At 42.9% G+C, this 23,966-nt stretch overlaps 1 protein-coding gene across 9 annotated transcripts in view; it reads left to right on the top strand.

Annotated features, from left to right (window-relative positions):
* Nucleotides 1-14,013, top strand: part of Atg5 (autophagy related 5) — a 143,197-nt gene extending 129,184 nt beyond the window's left edge. For all 9 annotated transcript variants that reach the window (XM_036169304.1, XM_036169305.1, XM_036169298.1 and 6 more), the window contains one exon: nucleotides 12,636-14,013. In XM_036169304.1, coding sequence (XP_036025197.1) covers nucleotides 12,636-12,772 — 137 coding nt within the window. In that variant the 3' untranslated portion in view covers nucleotides 12,773-14,013. The remainder of the gene's footprint in view (nucleotides 1-12,635) is intronic.
* The last annotated feature ends 9,953 nt before the right edge of the window (nucleotides 14,014-23,966 follow it).

Raw genomic sequence — 23,966 nt, 5'->3', positions numbered from 1 at the left:
GTTTTGTTTTTTTAAAAAAATCTTAGTCTTGGGGCGGGAGTGACAGCCCAGAGGTTAGGAGCACTTCCTCCTTTCCAAAGGACTGCCCTTTGGTTCCCAGCACTGCAGCGTCTGTAGCATTCCGAGGGGGTCCTGTGCCCTCTTCTGGCTTCTGCAGGCACCTACACCCATGGGGCACTTACCGATAGAGACACACACAAAGTCCTTAAACAAAACTGTAGTCTAAAAGTGTTCTGAAATGTGTGCTTTTTCCTAACTTAGTTCTCTGAATTCTTCACTCTGTTCTCTTGACTTAATTCATGGTGTGACCTCAGGAATGTGAGCCGCTTCTGTGTTTATTTTGCTGTGCTGGCTTTCCTGCCCCCATCAAGTGCACTAAAATGTTGAATACAGGAAGTCTGACGCCCTCCATCAGAGTATTTTGTGTCCACCTTCATCATCTTCCGCCCGGGATATATGAGACATACAAGATAATCATGGCCTTGTCTGAGAATGGTGAGCGCATTTGTGAGTGGTGTTTGCAAAGCTTCTTTCTTCTCTCCTGAACTCTGCCCTACTTGCATGTTCTTTGCTAAGAATATGCAGAGTGGCTTTGTCGTTTGAAGAGAGGAGACCTGAGACATCCACTCAGACTTCAACCCGCAGGTCTGCCTTGGACTGTGACAGATGCTGTGGGTGAACAGCAGGCTTTTCCCACTCAGACTTCAACCCACAGGCGGCTGGAGAGATGGCTTAGTGATTACAGCACTGGCTGCTCTCTAGAAAATCTGGGTTTGATTCCTAGCACCCCCATGGTGGCTGTAACTGTAAGAGTCACAACTGTCTGTAACTCCAGTTCTAGGGGATCTGATGCCTTCTGACCCCCAAGGACAAGGCACGCACATGGTGCACAGATATAACATGCAGATAGACAAAACACCTGTATGCATAAAATTAATAAAAAATAACAACAACAAAACCTTTAACCTGAAGATCTGCTTCAGACTGTTCAGATGCTGTGGTTGAATAACAGGCGTGGTTGATGGGAGGACTCGTATTTCATTGATATGTCATAAATAGTATCAATACACAGCATTAAATTTCATACCATGAAATTGGACACTTCCTTAATTCTATGTCTTTCTTTTGGAAAACTTTTGTCTTTGCCTCTTTTCATTTCATATTTATATTTAGAAAATATTACCATTTAAAATCTATGGGTGTATTCAGAAGCTTCAAGTCTCTAAGTAAAAAACTGCACTGTGTGATTCGAGGTACCTGTCCGCTGTCAGAGTGGAGCTGCACTGTGTGATTCGGGGTACCTGTCTGCTGTCAGAGTGGAGCTGCACTGTGTGATTCGGGGTACCTGTCTGCTGTCAGAGTGGAGCATTTTGGCACACCTGCACTCTAGGTGAAAGTGAAAGACTTGAAATTTGGGGGTGTGGATAAGACCTAACTATTGTCACATGATAAAAAGAGAAAGTACTTACAGAACTCATGTGGCACCATTGCGTACTCCTCCCTGTGATTCAGGCATGAAGGAATTCAGTCTTACTTCATCATGACAGCAGAATATTATGGCGGCGAGCTTCGTCACTGAAGCATCACAATGAGCTGCTCTGTGTTCTTTTCCTTCTGATCTGTAAGTGGTTAGGGAAATTAGCCAAGACAGAAAGAACAGGAAATAAACCAAAGGTGAGCACAGGTAAATGGTGTCTGTGGTTTCAGTGGAGGTAAAATGACTCAGAGATGAATACTTGCGTACTGGGCCTGAAGTCAGAGATCTTCCTCTTTCAGTATACTATGATTGTCAGTGTCAGAAGCCAGGCCTGGCTAGGTGGCTAGGTGTGGCTGGGCACCTGCCACCAAACTTTCAACCTGAGTTCAGTCCCTAGGAAACACATGACAAGGAGAGAATTGACTCCTAAAAGGTATCTTCTGACACACAAAATAAATAAACTAAATGTTAAAATTTAAAAATCAAAAGTCGTATGCTTAATTTTTATCTAGGAAAATATTTTAATAGCCTATAAACTTTATTTCCCAGTGTTCCGGTATAATTATAAAAACTTGGTAAGCTGCATAGCATAACAAACCTCTATTCTTGTTTTTATAAATTTCTTTTAAGATTTCATTGATTAGTTCTCTGTGTTGGGCTATTTCTCCTGGTTTTGTATTTGGTATTGCACAAGCAGCACAGGTGTAAAGAAAGACTCGGTTGGTACTGGAGCGCTCCTGAGCAGTGAGTGGTTCAATAAGTGTTCTTGTTTTCCTTCTAGTTCCTTCCGACTTCCATGTATTTACTCCTTGACAACTGTTTAGCTTGTGGTTCCCTGTGAGGTCACAAATGTTATATCCCATCATTCACTTTCTTTGTGCTGTGTGTGTTGTCTTGTTGCTCTGAGATACAAAAGATACAGAGGAGTGTTCTCTGAAGAAAGCTTTGGTGTCAGTTGGAATGGACAGGAAGATGCACAGCTCTGGGGTGATCTGGACTGAGCCTGCAGGAAGCAGCGCCCTCGGCAGTTCCGAGGAGACTTAATGAAGATGGGCTTGGGCAGTTGGGAAGTGAAAAATGGGTCAGGTCCCACAGTACATGCGCTGACTGGGGAACCCTGGCCAGCTGCCTGTGCATGGTGTGCAGTGTAAAAGGTCCTGCCCATTCTGTTGGCTGAGTTTGTTTGCCTGTTTTTTATACATGCCTGAAACTGTCAGTAAGCTCGGAAATGTTGGAGAATTACTAAGGAACTCAGTGAAATGGAGGCTGGGCACTTGGAATATCCACTTTAGGTAAACTGACTTCAAAATTACTTCGTTTGTTTGTTTGGGTGTGTGTGTGTGTGTGTGTGTCAGAGTCTTACTATTTATTGAACCTGGCTGGCCTGGAACTTTCTGTGTAGATCATGCTGGCCTGGAACTCAAGAATTCAGCTGCCTCTGCCTCCCAAATGCTGAGATTAAGGTATGTGCCACCATGCCTGGCAGTTAACTTATTTTTAATATGCTTTGTGAGAAACCACAGGAGTTACAAAAATAAAATTTAGTGAATTTGTATTTTTCCTTATTCTGTATGGTAAATTCTTTGTATAGTGTATAGTATGTTGGTTTTGGGCACAACAGCTGGGGGTGGGTAACAGAAACACCAGGGCAGATCATTCAAGTGTTGGAGAGGATTAAAGTTGGCTGTCGATAGCGTAGGGTCTGTGGTGTTACTGCGGCCACTGCTCCCAGAGGAGTCAGCAAAACTGCAGGCCTCCCCAGCAGCCTAAGATGAGTGTTGAAGAATGAGGTCATGGTTTTATAACTCTAGTCATATTCTGCATTCACATTAGAATGTGAACTAATGTTTCTCTGTGCCCTCCTGCCATTTGAATTGAGCAATCATTAAATTTTTTAATGGATCCAGTTTTCTTAGTTTATGCAATAAGTATGTTTCCTGTTATAGTCTGCTTATAGAATGTAAATGAGATAACTTTTTCCCATGTGAGACTTCATAGTCTGATATTATTATAAGGTTTTACAATTAGCCTAGTTTTTCTTTTGTTGATATAAATTTTTTAATTTATTTATTTGTACTTTATGTACATTGGTATTTTGCCTGAATGTATATCTGTATGAGGGTGTTGGATCCTCTGGAACAGTAGTTAAAAATAGTTATGAGCTGCCATGTTGTGCTGGGAATTGAACCTGTGTCCTCTGGAAGAGCAGAGAATGCTCTTAACCACTGAGCCATCTCTCCAGCCCCTGTTAATTTTGCTTTTGTTTTTATTTTTTGTTTGTTTGTTTGTTTTTCGAGACAGGGTTTCTCTATGTAGCTTTGTACCTTTCCTGGAACTCACTTGGTAGCCCAGGCTGGCCTCGAACTCACAGAGATCCGCCTGCATCTGCCTCCCTAGTGCTGGGATTAAAGGCATGCACCACCACTGCCCGGCCAATATATTTTTACAAACAAAAGTTTATAAGGAAATTTATAAAGACCAGTTCTATCTTCACTTATGGCAAGACTTCTGTGCCATTGATGCACGTTTTAGGAACTATCTTCTGGACAGGGCAGAATGCCAGCAGTGTGATTGTGGTAAGGGACTGCAGCATCTCCACAGTCACTGCTTGTCATATAGCAGGTGTGATTGTCAAAGAACCTGAGGCTCAGAAGTAGGCTGCCAGTGCTGTTGGTGCTAATGGAATGTTTGCCGTTCAGGAAGACTAGCACAGTGACCCATGTAGAAGTGGGTCACCTCCTGTTGTGGGAGTCTTGCCACACAGTCTCTTCCAGCTCTGTTTGCCTTTAGTTCTCTCTATTCTTGATTGCGTTTATATTTTATGGAAGAAACAGTGTACAGTGGGAAGTCTAAAAGCATTTTAAATGTTGGCCCTTTGTGAGCAAAGATCTACTATAATCATTGATAAAGTTCAGCAAAACTGGTAATTATAGTTTATGAAATTTCAGTTTATGAAATACACTGAAAATTGAAATTAGCCAGATTCTTTGCCTTGCTTGCTCTCCCCTCACTCCACCCTGGCCTTTGTCCAGCACATGCACTGCTGACTAATCTGTAGATCTAAGTCCATTGATAGGTGTCTTTTCTGAAATGAAAGAACTAAAAATGATTATTTTCTTCCCCTATTAATGGAGATGGTGTAATGCTGGATCTAAGAAAAGATGCCTCTGATTTCCCCTCCTTAATTATTTTTGTCTTAGTCTCAAAAAGCTAAGTGAGTTAACCTGGCTTTTCCGAAAGTGGAAGGCCTGGTTTGCGCAATGCTTACTCTGTTGCTGGTCCTAGGAAATGAAGTGATATGTGCACACCAGTCAGTAAAGCAAACCAGTTCTGTGTCCCTGCCTTGTCACATGATGCAGCTGCTCCATTGGTCCCCATGTACTGTCTAAACAAAAGCTCAGAGCTGCTTGCTCACTCAGCAGGTGAAGGTCCCTGGTGACGTGTTCCGAACGCAGAGGAGTAAGAGAAGTCACTCTACTCATGTACACATAGAGCACAGATAGTGACAACATTCTTAAAGAAAATATTCGAAACCTCCCTTTTTAAGATGAAGGCTTGTTGTTTAACTTTTACCTTATTTTTTTCCATTTATAGTCAAAAGGCTCTTAATCAGTTTCTTTAAATAGTCTAAATAATCACTAACTATAGTTTCCATGATTATGGGTAAATATATGGTTTTAATTTGAAATTTAAAATATATGTCCTTCTCACTAAGAAATCTAATGGTTCAAAGCAAAAGCCAAGAAAATGCACATGTTTAGAAGTTGATGAAACTATCAAAAGAGCCAAGGCTCTAGAAATATCTTAGAAATAAAATGTATATATTAGACAGCTTATGCATGGAAGAAAGATACATGGACTTTGAGTGGTTCCTGGTGACCCGCCCTGAGCAAGCCTAGACCCGGAAGGTGTTGATGGAGTGCTGTAAAAGCCTGTGGTTCTGATAAACAACGCCTGCCTTCTGTTTGTGATCATGGGATGACAGCCTTGTGCTCGAGCATGTTCATTTTCACTGAAACAGCATATAGTGAGATGGAGAGCTCATTCCCCAGGAAGCATTTCTGTAAGATTAATTGCCCTTTTAACATCAGTGTTTGATGTACCCTTTGCCCATATCCTGGCCTGCTTTACCCCCCTTGACCTGACCTCACTGGCTGTTCCCAGCGCAGCTGTTCAGAACCCTTGGGCACTGTGTGTGCACTCAGACTAAAGTCTGGGCTGCTCCTGTCAGTGCATTCGGTCAGTCGGTCAGCGTCTCGTTCATGAACAGAACAGAGCAACGTTGGAGAATTCGTCAGACAGAGCAAAACTGTTCAGGCTAGTTAGCAGTAATCAAAAAGCTTGCCTTCTTGTTGGCTTTAAAATGTCTTCATTCTTTAATTATTAATGTTTCAATTATTAAATGTTTCTTAGAAAATTTGTTCGTGAATCATAAAATAACCCTGAAAAGCTGCAGTGGTTAAAATGGATGTCAATCCATTTAATCTTAGCTTTCTGTTCCTCCATACTTAGAGCTGTGAACCGCAGAAGGGATTAATTCAATTGAAATTTTCTCATTTAAGGCTGTGTTTCTTTGTCATCCATTCCTTTATCCTCCTTTTTATTTATTGTTGTTGTTGTTGTTGTTGTGTTTTTGTTTTGTTTTGTTTTATTTTGTTTTGAGGGGGGAGTTGAGACAGGGTTTCTCTGTGTAGCTGTAGAGCCTATCCTGGAACTCACTCTGTAGCCCAGGCTGGCCTCGAACTCACAGAGATCCGCCTGCCTCTGCTGGGATTAAAGGCTCACAACGCTGCAGCTCTGCCCTGCTCTGCGTTTTAAATGAGGAGATGCCATTGCATTTGTCAATCAGAAAGAAACTGCAGGATATCTCTAGAAGCTGACACAGATTGTTTCACAAAGCCTAGTGACACCCTTTGTTACAGTTGGCTGGGACCTGAGGACTCAGTCTCCAGCAGGCCACCATTGTCTGGTGTGAGTGAGCCCTCAAGCCCCAGAAGTGGGGGAGGTATTGCAAAGGCTTGAGTAGGATTGTTTTTGTTTTGTTCTAGTTGAATGTTTTTATCTTTTCTTTTCCTTTTGTTTTTGTTTTTCAAGATGGGGTTTCTCTGTGTAGCCCTGGCTGTCTTGAACTCACCAGGCTGGCCTTGAACTCTGATCTACCTACCCTGTGAGTATTAGGATTAAAGGCAGGCACCACCTCCTGGCTGCTTTTATCTTAAAAGGACTCTTCAGATCTTGTGAACAGTGTGGTCATGATATGTTAGGGCTTCTTTGACTTTTAGATAGGGTACTTCACTGGATTTTTGTGTTGAATACATTTTATAGCTTTTTTAACGTCATTTAATTTAGATAATACTCAGTCTGGGGTTTTGCCCCATTTTTTTTTTTAACACTGCTACTGATTAATTAGAAGCTGAGCTCTTAGAAACTTTTGCTTGCCAGTCACATAGTTAAATCCATTTTTATATTTATCTTGGTGGATATCTAGTATCAGAATAATTCATTTATTGCCATACTTGCAGCACATGCCCCCCCCCCCCTTCTCTTGATCCTTTCTCTCCCTGCCCTCCCAGTGACTCTCCCTACCCTTGTGGTCTTAGGTAGCCCTGCCTGGCCTAGAGTTTTCTGTGTGGGCTTGAACTTTTGTCTCTTCCCCCTAAATTGCTGGGATTCCACTACCTCCAGTTTTTGTAGCGCCGGGGATAGAACCCACAGGCTTTGTGCACAGTAAGAAGCCTCTTCCTTGTGAGCTATACACCAGATTCATTGTCTCTATCTTTTTCTTTTTCTTTTATTTTTTTATTTGTGAGACAGAGTTTCGCTGTGTAACAGCCTTGGCTGTCCTGGAACTCTCTCTGTAGACCAGGCTGGCCTCGAACTACTAACATAGACCAACCTCTCTTCCCAAGTGATGGGATTAAAGGCGGGCACCACCACTCCCTCACTGGGCTCTTTTCTTAAATATCTCATTTAATTCTCAAGGACCTCAGAGATGAGAGTCTTTATTCACTCTAAGATGAGGAACTGCAGGTCTCACAAATTTAACTAAGGGTTCAAAACTACTAGATGTTGATGGCTAAGTCTAGAGGGAAGATTTTGCTATTCTGGCATGAAAGAGTAAGAGACTGACTAGAACTGGAAGGTCTCTTGGGACTCTGTGGGCATAGGTTTGTAGTCTGTGACCTTGAGTTCTAAGCAGCAGGCAGGACTTGGGATATGTCTCAGTCACACATAGGCTTCCCAGCATCAGCAGCTGGCCCTCAGGAAATGTGATGGTTGAACTGGTTCTAGAGAACACCTAAATACAGACATGACTGCAGAGGTTCCTTGAGGAGAGGGCCCAGCTTATGTGTTTGTTTTCTGTTAACCTCTCTCCTGCTGCTGCAGGTCTCAAGAGTGTGACCTATGATCTGTATGACACCTCTGCTTCCTATATAAAGACATCTCAAAGGACAAGGCCATTCATTCCCAGGGAGTCAAGTGTCTGAACTCCAGTGTGTCTGTTAGTGGCATTTCTCTGCATGATTGGCCTTTCTCCTTTATGTCGATTTCTACTACTATGTGCATTTATATTTGCTGTACATATCTGTATTCTGGCAACATTTTCATATATGCATCACATGTTACCATTGCTTTAGGCCTTTACTTTTCATTAGCAACTGATCAGCCAATAAGATTTTTCCTGTTTTGTATTTCTGTTTGTTTGTTTCTGTGTATAGCTACCATTCTCATATAGCCAAAGTATGTGTGTGTGTGTGTGTGTGTGTGTGTGTGTGTGTGTGTGTGTGTGTGTTGTGTTGTGTTTGCATGCAATCATGGTAGGGTGATATGTACACCATGCTGGGAACCAAACCCAGGCCCTCTGCTACAAGAACAGAACCAGTCCTTAACCATGGATGGGGTGGTCTCTCCAAACAGTAAATATATTTTCCTTGAAAGACAACTGTTGTAGCACTATTCACTTTAAAGTAGACACTGATTCTTACTGTGTGGATACCTTACAAAATAATAATGTATACTTTTTAATAATGGAAGTCTACACCCTGGTGCAGATTGAAGTGTCACCCACATCCCTGACTTGGAAGGTTCCTCATACAGCATTGTTAGGGTTTGAACCTTTGAAAGGGCTGTGGCTGAGGGCCTCCCCTGTTGCCAGTCCACTGTCTGGGACATCAAATAAAGGCCCACATCACTTGCTAATACCTTGGTCTTTACCGTGGCCACAGAAATGTGGAAATGACTGTTCTTCATAAATGCTGCACTCTGAGAAATTGTCTGAGAGCAGCACAGCCTGAGACTGTACTAGACTGAGCACCAGGCGGGGGACAGAAATGCTGGGACTGTTGAAGTTTGGTGATAGACTGCCTAATAGTTTGATTTCATTTTAAATTTTGCTAACTATACAATAGTTCTATAAAATATATTTGTTAGAAAATTCACATCACAAATGGAAAGTTGGGGCAGAATCATATTTACCCCACAAGCATAACATATGAATGACCACAACTGCTTCTCTTGATTATTGTCTTAAATGTGTGCCTAATTTAAAGCTTTGATTGTGTGTGAGCTTTTTCTGGGGAGACAGCTGTCTTCTGATCATCTCAGATAGGATCAGTGACAGATGCAAGGAAGGATTGCACTCAAGTCTAGCTTGCAGAGCCAGTGGAATGTGAGAGAGCATTGTTTATAAATGCTCAGGGTGGGGCGTGGCTTCGTGGGCCCCTCCCCATCTCCACAGTGGAAAGCTAATGGACCCAGTCTTGTGCAAATCTTTCAGTAATCTCAGGTGCTAACAGTTCCAGAGGGCCAGAGCCAGAGGATAGCACTCCACAGACTTCTGTGTACTGTTTAGAAACTCCAGTGGGTGCTAAGGGAAAGCTTGATGGTTGAAACCTTGCCTTGCAAGCCCAAGGTCCTGGATTAGGCTTGTATCACCATCACCTGACAAACGAAAGACAAAATCCCAAGTAAGAGGTGGACAGTGGAGTGCAGTCCTGAGTCTTCCGTTTTGAGTGATGTTTTCAGTTTCAAATGTTAAGTCTAGAGTCTCATTTAGAAACACAGACATGTTTACCAAACATATTTAGTTTAGCAATCCCATCAAGGGCTGCCTTTCTCTTGTTAGAGGAAAATATGAATTAATTCATTAGCATTCTTTTTGTTAGTGTAGATAATTGCCAAATTACCCAGCCATGCTTTGTTGTTGTTTATGGAAGCATACTTTTAGATGAGAACATACATACTTGTTATTTATCTGGTACTACTTTTAACTTGACCTCACTAGCTCCAGCAGTTCTGCAGTCACACACTGCCCAGTGGCAGGGTGGCCATCAGACCCAGTTCTGAACCCCATCTGCAGCTGTGAAACTTTACTGAATAATCACAGTGTGTCAGTACCATGCTAGCTGCTGGGGACATCCATGAACAACAGGAGCTATGATTAGAGTCCTAAGGGAAATCCTGCCCCATCTCAAGAATCCTCTGTTTACAGTTACTTTTGGAGGGAAGTCAGAAGGTAAACAAAAGAATAAATACGATGAAGTGTTTGGATTGGTGCATGCAATGGCAAAATGTTTCACGTCTTTGTCTTACTTTGCTCTCTTTTTCTTTGTTTTGAGATTGGGTCTTAGTCTGTAGAGTAGGCTGGCTTCTAACTCAGAGCTGTCATCCTGACTCTGCTTCCCACGTGCTCAGGATACAAGCATGAGCCATGATACCTTCAGTTGTTCCGATCATAAGGGATAGCAGAGACAGGTACAACTCACTTGTTCTAGTTCAAACAAAGAATTAAGATGACCCCAACCTGAAAGCAGGAGAACCAATATTTGCCTACCCAGTGCCATGATGGCATGATGTGGTAGATTTGGTGCAAGTTGGAATGGTTCTGATCTTCTCTGGCTTGCCTGGTGTGACCCAAACTCTATCTGTTGTAACAGGATTGGCCTCCTGCCTTCTCAAGCACGTGCCTCAGTGGATGGGGCACTCGCGTGTGTTGACTCTGGTTTAAGCTCTGCTGTAGGAACTGTGTTGAGAAGTGAGTAGTGACTTGTTAGATGACTCTGGCTTGAGAACCTGTACACAAAAGGAACTTTTACTCTCACCACGCTTTCGTTTTTTGACTCAGTTCTAAGTAGGAGGAAATTCTGAGAATAATAAAATAGCTCACAGAAATATATAATAAGAATATTAAGAGAAACATACTGGAAATGTTTTCAGATATTCTAAGAAAGATTTAATATGGTAAAACCTTGGCAATCTAGGACTTAGAAAGATGAATCATTCTAGAGAACTTGAGTCTTCATCCATCTTACACCAATTCTTAAAGGTCTTCCCAAAGAGCGCATGTACAGTCCTCGGTGCTCTGTGTCCAGCTTCGTCTTCTGTTTTTCGATGGTTCTGACTAGTGTCATGAAGCCAGTCATTGTATTAACTCTGATTACAGCTGTGTAAAATGTCATATAGTTACAACAAAGATAACTAAAGGGGATGGAGGAATGGCCCAGCGGTTAAGAGTGCAGGAGTCCCTCAGAGGACCCCAGCTCGGATCCCAGCACCCATGTAGGCAGCTCACAATTGCCTGCAACTCTAGATCCAGAAGATCTAACACCCTCATCTGGCCGCTGCGGGCACTACATTCACTACACGCACAAATTCACACTCAGACACACATATATTAACTAAATAATAAAAACTTTTTTAAGAAAAGGATGGCTAGGGAAATGAAAGCAACAGAGGCAGTTTTTAGTTTCTGGCATCCCAAGTCAGTGGTCTCTCCTCAGAGTTGTGCGGAACTGTGACAGAGATGTGGGGAATCTTTGTTTGGTCGTGTGAAGAGTTGGTAGCATGCTTATTGGATTTTGGAGCATTCTCTTTTGACTGTAGTATTTCTGTGTCCTCTGTGATCACTCCCTGAAACCCCCCCTCTCCTCCCTCCCTCCCACTCATCCCTCCTTCTCTTTCTCGCTCTGTCTCTGTTGGAAGGCTAAACATTCATTTCTTTAAAGGTTCTGATTTCAGGTGCCAGCCAGGCCCTCCTGTCCCTTAGCACCATGGGGACTGAAGGGCACTTGGAATACGGCAGAAAGGAGAGCAGCAGCTGGGGTGCTCCTGCCCCTCAGAGAGTTGGCCCCCATGTTGTCTTTTGTTTACAGGATGTGAGGGGGTGGCCATTGTGTTTTGAAGACGCTATTAAGGAATTGTACTGCAGGATAACAAATACTTCCTTCTTTTCCTTTTTGAGTAATTTTTTTTGGTCTGGAATGGTTGTTTTTAGGGGAAGGTGCTCTTTACATTAGGAGTTTTGTTTTGCTTGCTTTAATTGTTAACAAAATTTGAATTTTAAAGTGTTAGTTGCAGCATCTTTAAAATTTTTATTACATTCTAATTCATTTTAGTATAGGGGTGGCTGGGGTGGTTGCCCATGTCCCATGGTGTGAATATGGAGGTCAGAAGACGACCTGGAGACTAGGTTCTCTCCTACTATGTGGGTGTCAGGGATCAAACTCAGACCACAGGCTTGCTAGTAAGTGCTTTTATCTGCTGAGCCCTGCAGCAGCCCCTAAGTACCTCGTCAATTATCAATTGAGAATTAGCAAAGTTGCATCAGTTTGGGTGACTCTTAAGACAGAAATCCTCCAGTCAGAGTGTTGATTCTCTGTGATTGTAGCTTTAATTGTGCTTCTGTTACTTCAAACACTTAAGCACATTATTGATAATCAACAAAGCTCCCAGCTGTTAAACATCCTCCTGGATTCTGAGGGGTGTGTGGCCCCCCTCCATGTGGTTACCACTTTTAACAGCTTTCTATAGTGGTTTTAAAGATGCACTAGAATGCTTTTGGTCAGTGGGTTCACCTTGCTGTTTTCTCCAGGATAGTTTCACTAACGTCAATCTTGGGCAAGCACAGTAATTAAGAAAGAACAAATACTTTCATATAGCAACAGAATTTTTATCAGAATTCATTGCAACCTCAGGTTTCTGTTCAGAATGAGACATTTTGCAACATTTAAACTTTCTCCTTGTCTTCATTTCCTGTTGAGGGGGTAAAACAAGTTTGAAATCCATTTAATTCACTAAGGAATCTGAAAAGGCAACGGATTCTCTTTTCTTTGTGGTTTTCATTTCTATTGATTACTATTGGATTTCTTTCTTGGAACAGATGGAGAAAAAAAGAACCAAGTGATGATTCACGGAATTGAGCCAATGCTGGAAACCCCTCTGCAGTGGCTGAGTGAGCATCTGAGCTACCCAGATAATTTTCTTCATATTAGCATTGTCCCCCAACCAACAGATTGAAGGAGCAGCTCCTCGCTGGATGGAATCACCTTGAGTCAGCATGTCACCCTCGCTTCAGTCAGGTTCGGTGGAGGCAACAGAAACACGTGGCTGCTTGCAAGCCTAGGAGGAAGAAGAGTCCATGAGAGAGGGCATCGGGCAGGGCTGACTGGGTACCACCCTGCTTTGCTCCACTGCCGGCACTAAACCTCAGCTGAGACATGGCAGGGCCGCTAGAGCCTCTGTCTTCTCGTGAAATGCAATGCAGCTGCAGCCTTTGCTCTAAGAAAAAAAGGAAACCTGTGCCACAGTTTGTATGTCTGATTAACCAATAAGCGGGGTATTTCCTAAGGTGACCATGGTTGAACGTTAGTCAAGAAAGCGGAAACATTGAGTGAATTTTCAAGAGAATTAGACTTAAGAAAGAAAAAGAGAAATTCTGTGATAATAACTTGCAGTAATCTTTTTGTAAAAGATCAAATTACAGTAAACCCATCTTTCCTTAATGAGAATTTCCTGTTTACAGTCAGTCTATTGGTATGCAAACAATCTTGTAACTTTGATAATGAACAGTGAGAGATTTTTAAATAAAGCCTCTAACTATGTTTTGTCATTTAATAACATGAAGTTTGTCACTTTTCAAGGACACCCTGATCCCATACAGTAAGTCCCTTTTTATTCTGTGTCCCCTTTCTCACTGGCATGGCAAGGGTGCAGGACACAGGGTTACTTGTCTCAGGAGTTGTCGCAGGATTTATTACTGTGACTTGAAGATCTGTCTTCTCGACACTAAGGTATAAATGATGTTAACTGTCTTTGCTGTCTGTCGGTCACTGTAAACCTGTCAAATCATATTATGCCAAGTACCTAAGGTCATTTTGCATATTTTGAAACTGCCATCCCTTTCCTTTGGTTTTTGTTTGGTTGGTTTGGTTTGGGTTTTTGGCCCCAGGACTACTGTGTCACTCTGGTTCCCTGGCAGCCAGTCTTTAAATCCTGAAGATGAACTGTCTCTAGACTGCAGTAGCTTTTCCTTATCATTACCAAAAACATCCAGAGGCTGCTGGATGGAGCTCCTCCCACTCTAAGGGAAGCTTGCTGCACTCTACGACTGACCGGCTGTTTGGAGATCCTACAGTTGATTTGTGAGCTAGCTTGCTGTCCACATTGAATGTCAACTCATCTGAGTATGCAAAAAGACAGTATCATAAAATCATGGTTTTAGATTCTATAATAAAAATGAATGCTTTCTTATAAAATTATGTGATGACTCAAGTGAGATCCTGTTAGTGCTCATTGCTTCCCCCACATACATACCCTTTGTGATTTTTCACTGATTAAAGCAGATTTATTCACAGAATGAGATAAAACTGGCCAAAGAGCAAATATCCCAGAGTGGATATTATAAGCATAACAGTAAAAGAAGTAGCGTTGGGTACCAGTCACAGAAAAGTGCTTCTACAAGTAGAAGAAAATTGGCTGACAGAACAAAGTGCCGTTTAGGAAAGGCAGGGAAAACGGTGGCACTTGAGTTACATAAGGAAAAATCCACTGACTTGTATTTCTGCAAGACTTTGGTCTGAACATGACAGTTCCCAATACAAGTGTTTATTCTTCTGCTGAGTTTGGGGATTTTCCCCTTGGTGTTTTGACAGACTGACGAGAGCGTCACTGAGCAGAAGGGTCAGATGCCAGAGAGGGCTAAACTACGTGAGATGTGGTCAGAAAGTAACCATGTGATTTTACAGGTAACACTGGGAGAAGGATTCTTGGGGTAGCTTAGAGCACCTGGCCTTCACTTCCACATCAACAAAGTAAATCCCACCAAGTCACAGAAGCACCATGGAGAAACACCTGTAAAACCAGATGAGCCAAGGGCCCAGTGGCCAGAGGAAGGTCTGTCTTCATTCCTGGAATTTGGGGTGAAATATTTATAGAGCAAGATGAGGACTTTCTTCATCTTCAGACTGTAAGTTTCTCAGGAAAAGAATGAAGACTAGCAGAGAACAGAGCATGCTGGCAGGGAAGGACTTGGACCAGAGTGAGCTATCACTTACCTTTTATCATGTTACTCATTGCTTAGATGACCTCAGTTTTGAGCATAGATGGGGTTTAATTGATCATCACCATGATTTCTTTTGGTATCTAGATACCCCTAGTAACCTATTGGAATTCAGCATAAGTGGTGATGCACAGAGCATATTCCTGTCTAAGTATGAGGGAGGAGTGTCCCTGGGCCACGTTAAGGTTTGCTCATTCAGAAAAACTGAGTGGATTATGCTAAGAAAGGAATAGACATTTAACATTCAGTGACTAGCTTTTCCTGTTTGTTTGTTTGTTTGTTTGTTTGTTTTTTGCTTTTTATTTAAGTGGAAGGGAAGCTCAAATGCATGCCCTAGTCTAAGTGTGGAACTCAGAGGACAACTTTTGGCAGTTCTCTAGTTCTGCCTTCTGGATCCCTGGGATTGAACTCAGGGTCGTCAGTCTTGGCAGCAAGCACCCTTAACCACTGAGCCATCTTGCTGGCCCATCAACAACTTTTTGTTGTTATTGTTGTTATTGTTGTTGTTGTTATTTTTTTGAAACAGGGTTTCTCTGTGTACTTTTGGATCTTGCTTTGTAGACCAGGCTGGCCTCCAACTCATAGAGATCCGCCTGGCTCTGCTTGGGATTAAAGGCGTGCTCCACCGCCGCCTGCTTCATCAACAACTTTTAATGGTTATCTTTCTATGGCATGTTTGTTTAAAAGTATATTCTCAGATAACTTATCTTCTCACTTTCAGAAATTTGGTGCATGTGGCTCACACCAGAGAATACAGATCACTTTTTATCCTACTGTTGATGCTTAGGTCTGAGAGAAGTTAGCGTGCCTGTTATTTGTGCCAGCATAATTCAAATACTAGGGTAAAATCCTTGGGTATGATTGGAGAAAAATCAGAACAACGTGGGTTTATTTGTACACAACCATGGTGACGAGATTTCCATTTCTCATTGTGTTTTCTAAATATGTTCATCTGACCTGAGTACTCCAAGGGAGGAGGAAGGGGAGACATGCCTCCTGTTCATGTTATTGGAGATCACATGGCACTCTGTAATTGCAAGTCATCTTTTTTGACGCAGAAGTGACAGGCAGGAAGTATAAACTACACGTCACAGCTTTGATGGCTATAAGATGGTTCATGTGGTAGGGATGCTCTCAAGCTGGGCAGCAGTGGGAATCCCCAGGTCAGGTAGTACCAAAAGTATTGTGAAGCTACTAGGTTCACAGATATGTGAACCAAATGCATGGCTGTTGAGTCAGGGTCTCATATAGCCTAAGCTGGCCTTGAACTTACTGTGTAGCTGAGGACACCCTTGAATTTCTGCTTCCCTCCCTCGGCCTCCCAGCCCTGGGATTACAGGTGTGTATATCACCCTGTCTATTTTTGTTGTTGTTGTTTTGTTTTACTTTGTTTTGTTTTTCTTGAGACAGGGTTTCTCTGTGTAGCTTTGCGCCTTTCCTGGAACTCACTCTGTAGCCCAAGCTGGCCTCGAACTCAAAGAGATCCGCCTGCCTCTGCCTCCTGAGTGCTGGGATTAAAGGCGTGTGCCACCACTACCTGGCCACACTGTCTATTTTTCAAATGCATTTTTTTTTTCTGTTGGATATTTTCAACTTGCCCTTCTTAATCAGGGAGCAGCTATAGAAAGCTCTTCACCGTGCATCCTCAGATGACGAAGGGATCCTTCGGACTGCCTCAAATACAAATTATAAATGTTTTTCTCAAGTACTAGCAAACACATTAATTTCTAGTATTATAGGCCTAACCTTGTAATCACAGAATTAAACATTCTGTGTTTAGATCCTAGAGAGATGTTCACTGGATACTTGGATTTTTAATACTGAACCATTTTAATTTAAAATGTGTTAGAATAATACAGATAAAAGTAAATCTGAGAATTTGGGAATATTCAATGTGCTCTGACACATCATCTGACCCCTAAAAGTGCTTGGTGCATAGCTTTCTCCTACCTCTAGTCTCAAGGCCAAAAAAACTGTCTACACAAAGGCAAACTTAATGGTCAATAACATTTTTAAGTAGGTCTTGTATTCCTATCAGAGTTACAAGCTATAAAAATAGGACAGACCTTGTCATTTAGAAATCAGTATACAAAGTTCAGTTGGTTGGGGTTGGCATCACCGGAGGAGACGTGCTTACTCAAATCTGCCCTCGGTAGGAGCCACCATGGACTGATTCCTTGCGTCAGCCCACATTCATTTTAGCTGTAGTGTCGACCACAGCACAGGCCTGTTTCAACCTCACCCTGAGCAGCCCCTTGGTTGCTATTCTGAGCCAGCATCTGGAGGTCTTCGTTAGTTCTGACCTTTTCATGGACAAGTGGTTTGTGCCATGCTTACTTATGCTTAAGTCTCTCCTAAAAGAACAAGAGTCGGAATCCAGCATTTCCCCAACTCCTGAATAGAACCTTCCCTCCCAGTCTCTCAGCAGCCATTAAACTAGGGCCGAGCAAGTCACTGGGTGCAGCTGACTTGGATTTGGAGCATGGCTCTTAACCTCCTCCCTGCTTTGAGGTGATTCCAGCTATTTATAAAGAACTCAAGCTCACCCCCAAGCTTGCCATTTCTAGTTGCTCATTCCTTCATTGGATGTGTCCCTTCTCATCAGTGTCCCATCCAAAATAATTGACTAGGTTTATGTTGAAATCTGATGTCTGCCAAGTATTCGGTGATCTATGGAAAACCCCCTCAATCTGTGAACAAGTAGCTGGGAATCAGATGTGAGCACTGGCTAGTCTGCACTGGCATATGCAGCAGGTGCCTTTGACCTCCAGCTGGCTCTGGACTTGCCTGAGGGAGCAGTGACTGTCCTGTGTGCTGTGTCACTGGGGCTTTTGTGTGTTGGCTCTGATGGTCATGCTCTTACTCTGTCGACAGTCAACTCTTCTACAGAGATACCTGATTTGTAGGCCCATGTCTACTCCCTCTCATTTTGTGAAGACTTCAGTTAGGGAAACTGTCCCGTAGCGACCAACCTTTTCCTGACTTCTCTTAAGCACCCATCCCTTTAAAATGGCATCCTGGTGCCTGCACTTCTCTAACTCTTCCAGACACTCCTTTGAAATTCACTGTCATCTCAAGTCTTTGGCCGACATTAGTGATACTGGTTGTCAAGTCTGCAGGTGTCTCCAGGGCCTGGAGCAGACTTTCAAAGGTGAGGGAGTGGGGATAAACAAATGGCTTGGGGGTGGAGCAGTGCATGAGACATTAAAAATGAGAAAGAAAATGCCAGGGGATTAGCAGCAGGCCACCTCCGATAGCTGTAAAACCCACAGGTTAGTTGTGTTATTTTCTTTCTTTCTTAGCCAGGGTCTCATGAGATAGTACAAATTAGCCTTGAAGTCATGAGTCCTGCCCTGGCCTGAGGGGTGGCACATAGCACACTCAGCAGCCACATAGGAAAGAAGACCATTGCTGCAGTGCTATGTTAACTGCTCTTACGCGCTAGACATACTCTGGATTTCATAGACGTCCATGTAACATACTTGCTGAGAGATACAGAAGACAAAATTGGCAGCAGATGTTCCGGGATGCATAAGACGAGTGCCTGAGAGGGCAGCAGACAGAGTTGACCTGCACGGAAATACAAGAGGCATGAGAGAAATTGCAGATGAGGCGGTGGCCAGGACCAGCTCGAGGCTGTGGTACGTGACACTGGCTCGGTTTGACTGGCACGGCTGACAATTGACCACACACACCTTGTTTCACTCCTCACTTTCTTCACTGGTCACCACACCCTGCTGCTTGTCTTATCTCAGCCCCTTTTCAGTTCCCTTCCTTTCTCACCTTGAGTGTGGTGTCCCAGCATTCACCTTGGGGCCTCTTCCTCTAGGGACTTGAAATCATCCCAAGGCTTTTTTTTTTTTTTTTTTTTTAATATGTATCTGTGGGCGTGGTGGCTTACACCTGTAATCCCAGCAGAGGCTGGTGGATCTCTGTGAGTTCAAGGCTAGCCTGGACTACACAGTAAGTTCTAGGAGGGCCAGGGATATGTAGAGAGATCCTGTCACAAAAAAATTAGTAAATAAACAAAACCAAAACAAAAAGTGTATGTGTATAGGCATTTGTGAAGGTGCCAAAGCCCACAGATACCAGATGGTGTCAGATCCCCCAGAACTGTCAGAGGTGGCTGGGAGCCACCCTGTGGGTGCTGGGAACTGAATCCAGGACCTCAGTAAGAGCAGCCAAGGCTCTTAACTGCTGAGCCGTCTTCCCAGACCTACCTCTTACGATGTTTAACACCCTTGTTACCACCAACACTGACCTGAGCTGCAAATAACACTCAGCCACCTGCTTGACGTCTGTGTCAGGTATAGAGCAATTCAACTTCTAGCGTCAAAGCAGAGTTCTTGACTCCCCTGCTTTATCCCACCACCTGTCCCATTCTGCTCAATGTTAACTGCTACTCAGCCCTCCTAAAATGTGTGAGTCAACGTTAGTACCGCACTTGCCCTTTCTCACCCATTCTGTGTCCTTCAGTAAGTCTCAGAGAGTCTGTCTACCTTAAAATATAACACGACTCTGACAGTTTGTCATCTGCACTGTGCTCATGTAAGGCTCAGCAACCAGCCAACATCTCACCCAGTCTACTACAGCAGCCTTCCATGTGGTCTCCCTACTCTTCTGACTGCCTTCAACTCTCCGTGGAAGCTGAAGCAGCTGAGGTGAGTTGAAACTGTTTGTAGCCTGTGCTATCCTGTGTGGTATTCAAGATACGTTAATATGAAACACCATATGCCGTTTATCCGAAATGACATAGGTGCCCTGCACTTGATATGAAGCCTTCCGGAACTAGAGTTGCCCTTTCTGCCCTCCCCTAGCACATTCCCACTTGTGTTCATTGCTCTGTAGCTGTTCCTGGGTGGGTTATAAAGCTCTGTGAGGGCCAGAACAGTCTGCTTTGGCCACCAGTGCCTAGCAGTGCTGTGAAAGATTCTTTAAGTGGTGCTAGGGAGGCAGAGGCAGACAGATCTCTTGAGTTCAAGGAGAGTCAAGGTTACACAAAGAAACCCTATCTCAAAAAAAAAAAAAAAAAGGATTCGTTAAGTGTATGAGGATAATGTTTGCTGGAGTCCAGTACTGAAGGTAGTCAGTTTTTTGCACTGGGGGTGATGGGACCTTGTAGTTGAGGTAGCAGTATAACAGTGGGAGGGGAAAGGAGAGATCAGATGCTGGAAAGATAGTGCCAAAGAAATTAACAAACTTCACAGGCACCCAGGATGGTAACCGACCAGACCTTGGAATTCGGCAAGTAAATACTTGGGAGCCTCATATGAACTGTTTTGAGTTGAAAACTGTTCAGCCACACAGACTAGGAAATGAAATGAGATTTAGTCATGAAAAAAGGTTAGATTACAGCTGAGCCTCACGTTGGGTCCCAGAGATCCAGCACAATGTGCACAGGTTTAGGAATTTGTGGGATACAAGAGTGATGACTGCCCCACAGGGTAGTGAATGGTCCAGGGAGCAGAAGGAATGGACAAGTTTCACAGTGAGGATATGAACAGTGATTCCTGCAGTCAAATCTAACTAATGAGGCCAGCAGTCTGAAAAAGTCACATTGGCCTTTGTCACTGAAGATGACATCCAAGATTCACCAAGAAGCTTGAGTGTCTCATCAGCAAGCAGAGGCATGGCCATGTGGGATTCTTGTTTGAATGCAGCTTTAGATGGATGTGGGGGGGGCAGGTCTGGGTTCAGCACTTCCACCCACACCCCAATGATACTGGTGCTGCTGGCCTTAGACCTTCTTGGTTCCACACGATATCCTCCTCTTTTTAAAATAGTATCGAAATATGTTTCACATTTGGCTTCACCTTACAATGAAATCTGTGTAAGAAAAATTGAATACCCTTTCCTCTGAAGGGAGGTGGAATGTGATCACAAGAGCCTCTTGTTTTAAGTAATTCACAATTTCTGAGTTTCTCCAGCTTCACTTCCAGCAGTAGGCAAAGAGCTGTCTTTTGAATTTGAATCTATAGTGCTCTGGAATATGAGAGAATAGGAAACTGCCCAAGAGCAGTAAGTACATGATCTTGATGAAATATTTACCTCAAGTGAAATACTTACTGGCCAATTATTTGTAGGAGTTCCTATTAATTGATTCAAAGAGACGAGACATTCTCTTAAAGTACTCTGTATTGTATGATGCATTATTAAAGGTAAGAGATGCTTTTAAAGTGTGTATATCTGACAAGGAAATGCTTGTTGGGTTTTGTTGACAGGGTCTCACTATGGAGCTCTGGCTGGCTTGGATATGTAACAAGAGTAATCTTGAGCCCATGGCAACTTTCTCACCTCAGTCTGAGTGCTGGTACAGGTATACACTACCATGCCTAGCAAGAAATACTTTTGAACAGTAAATGACAATGTGTGCTACTTACAAATCCAGGACTTATTTTAAAAATTATTTCCTAAAGTAGAATATAAGAACTACAATGAGTGTGTGGAGTCCATACTTCTCACCCACTGCCTTTCATCACATCACAAATTGCTGCGGTACATTTATTACAACTAACCAGTATTGATACATTGTTGTTATATTTTATTCTGATTTATTTGGGTCTACAGTACCAAGATACCACATCATATGGGAGTCTTTTTTTCCTTAATATTTTTTATTTATTCTTTGGAAATTTCCTATTTTGAATGTAATATATTTTAATCAAATCCACCCCCTAGCACCTCCTGCCAGGCCCCCCGAATCTCTCAACCTGCTTCCCTCCTGACTTAATGTCCTCTTTATTGTTGTTAGCTCCTGAGTCCAGTTGGTCCTGTACACATGGGTATGCGGCCATGCACTGGAGTGTGGGCAACCAAGCAGTGACCCTCCTGCAGCCCTCAGCTGCCAATGGCTCCTCAGCAAGGACCCCTCCCCCATTGCATGGGCTTTCTTGTCGCCTTCTTCCTCCTGTTGTGGGGCAGTTTCTAGGTTTTCGCGTTTTCACTGACAGGAGGAACAAGGCTTGTGAACAACCCTCTGTTTGTGTGTGGCTGGTGCTGCTACTTGTTACAGTGAGGTTCCAGAAAGAAGGCCTTGCAGTCAGCCTCCCATGGGGCCAGGGGCTTGTCTGCCAGCTTCCACTCCTGGGCAGTCACTTTGTATTATGATCTGTGCCTCCCCTACTGATGCTTAGAAGCCAACAGGATACCAGCATTTCCTCCCTCAGTAGGGTGGGATGGGCAGAATTAACTCCACCTCCTTGAGGACAGTATCTAGATAAATCATTTGAAATTATTCATTTATTAAGATGACCATTTATTTATATGAATATAAATTCAGATATTTAACATTTTGTCTAACATTCTAATAGGTCAGTGTATCTTACTGCTCAGGATGTTCCAATGTTGGCCACTGGGAGCTTTCCAAGTGGCCCCCGTGGTCCTATGACATGCTCCCATACTTTTGTTGGTGAGCAGTTTCTTACTTTCTGGTATTTAAATGTGATTCTTACCTCAGCCCTAAAATCCAATATTTCTCCAAAGGACCCTGATTTCTTCTATTGAGGCTTGTTTTGTTTTTGTGTCATTGATTGTTTTTGTTTATTTGTTTAGTTTTGTTTTTGCTTTTCTGAGACAGGGTTTCTCTGTGTAACAGCCCTGGCTGTTCTGGAACTAGCTCTTTAGGCCGCCAGTCTCTGCTTCTGCCTCCTGAGTGCTGGGATTAAAGATGTGTGCTATCACACCTACCTGAGAAGCCTTGTTTGTTTGTTTGTTTGTTTGTTTGTTTGTTTGTTTGTGTTTTGAATCCAGGCCACCCATCCCCTCACTCATTTAGTAAGCACTGTACTCCACTGTGATGCTGTGTAGGACCAGAAGCTGGACGTGCAGTGGGAAAGAAAGCAGACACAATCCCAGCATTGGAAAGCTCACCTGGGGGCTATGAGAGAGATGAAGGACAGCTCTCAGCCAATAAATACATATGATAACCTTGATACCTTCTCTGAAGGGAAGGGGCAACTGGCAGAGATTTGAAACAACCCACGTCTGTGGTCTAGTTTAGGTCAGGTGGTGGGAGAAAGTATCTGTGAGTGGCTGACACTTAGGGAGCAGCTGGAAGATGAGAAAAAACAATTCATTTCAAAAGCAGTTTGAGGATTTCCAGACCATAGGGTGAGTGGGTCATGATTTGCTTTTCAAAGAAAAGAATAAGTTTGGCAAGATAGCTCAATAGGTAAGGGCACTTGCTGCCACGCCTGGGCTTGATCCCTTGGAAAGAGAGAACCAGTCCCCACAAATTGTCTTCTGACCTCCATGCACACCTAGACACACATTCAAGTCACCATGATACACAGACACATACACCAAGACACAATACAGTTCATTTTTAATCACTTTATTATAATGAACTCACAAATGAAAAACACCACACAACTAAATTAAGATAGCCAATCAAACATTTGCCCAGTCCCAAACTCTGCGTCTCAATGAATTCCTATACATTAGAATGTCCATGCTGAAGCTGTGGAATTTCATTGTGATTTTATACTTTCCCTATAAATTGTATTTTTAGAGACTTTCCTTTTTTTCAAAGGAAAATCTACAACCGAGTTGAAACCAGCAAATTACCTGCTTTCACAACTCATTGTCCCATTGCCTACATTCCAGCCTTCCTGCATTCACCCTGCATCGCCCTATTTTGGGGCTCCTCTCTGAATTTCCTGCTATACCCACACAGCTCTTTACATATGTGCATGTGTGCACTATAGCCTGGTCGCATGTGAAGAGGAATGTGCTGTTTTTCTTTGTGTAGGTGGCCTCACTTAAGGCTGCACATTCTAAGTCCTTCCACCTCCCTGCAAGTTTCATTTTTGCTTTACAAATTGTATTCCCTTTTGGAATGTTACCATTATTTAGATTTAAATAAAATTTCAAAAGGAAAAAAACCCAAAGTATTATTTTATAAAAAGTCTGTTCTTTCTATGTATAGATATGTTATCATTAAAGATGATAAAGTTCATTGTTATTTTGTTTTGTTTTTGAATGGAGATTATGGTCAAAAAGAAGTTTGAAAGCTACTGTCCAGGCAGCAATCAGAGTAAATAGGGTGTTCTGAAGAGAAAAAACGTTTTAACAGCTGGAGGATCTGGAAAAAAATGTCCATTTGCTTCTAAGGAACATGGATAGGAGAAGTCAAAGATGAGGCCGTGGCCACAA

Source organism: Onychomys torridus, chromosome 19 (genome assembly GCF_903995425.1).
Source record: "Onychomys torridus chromosome 19, mOncTor1.1, whole genome shotgun sequence".
NCBI lineage: Eukaryota > Metazoa > Chordata > Mammalia > Rodentia > Cricetidae > Onychomys > Onychomys torridus.
This window is presented reverse-complemented; position numbering and strand designations above follow the sequence as displayed.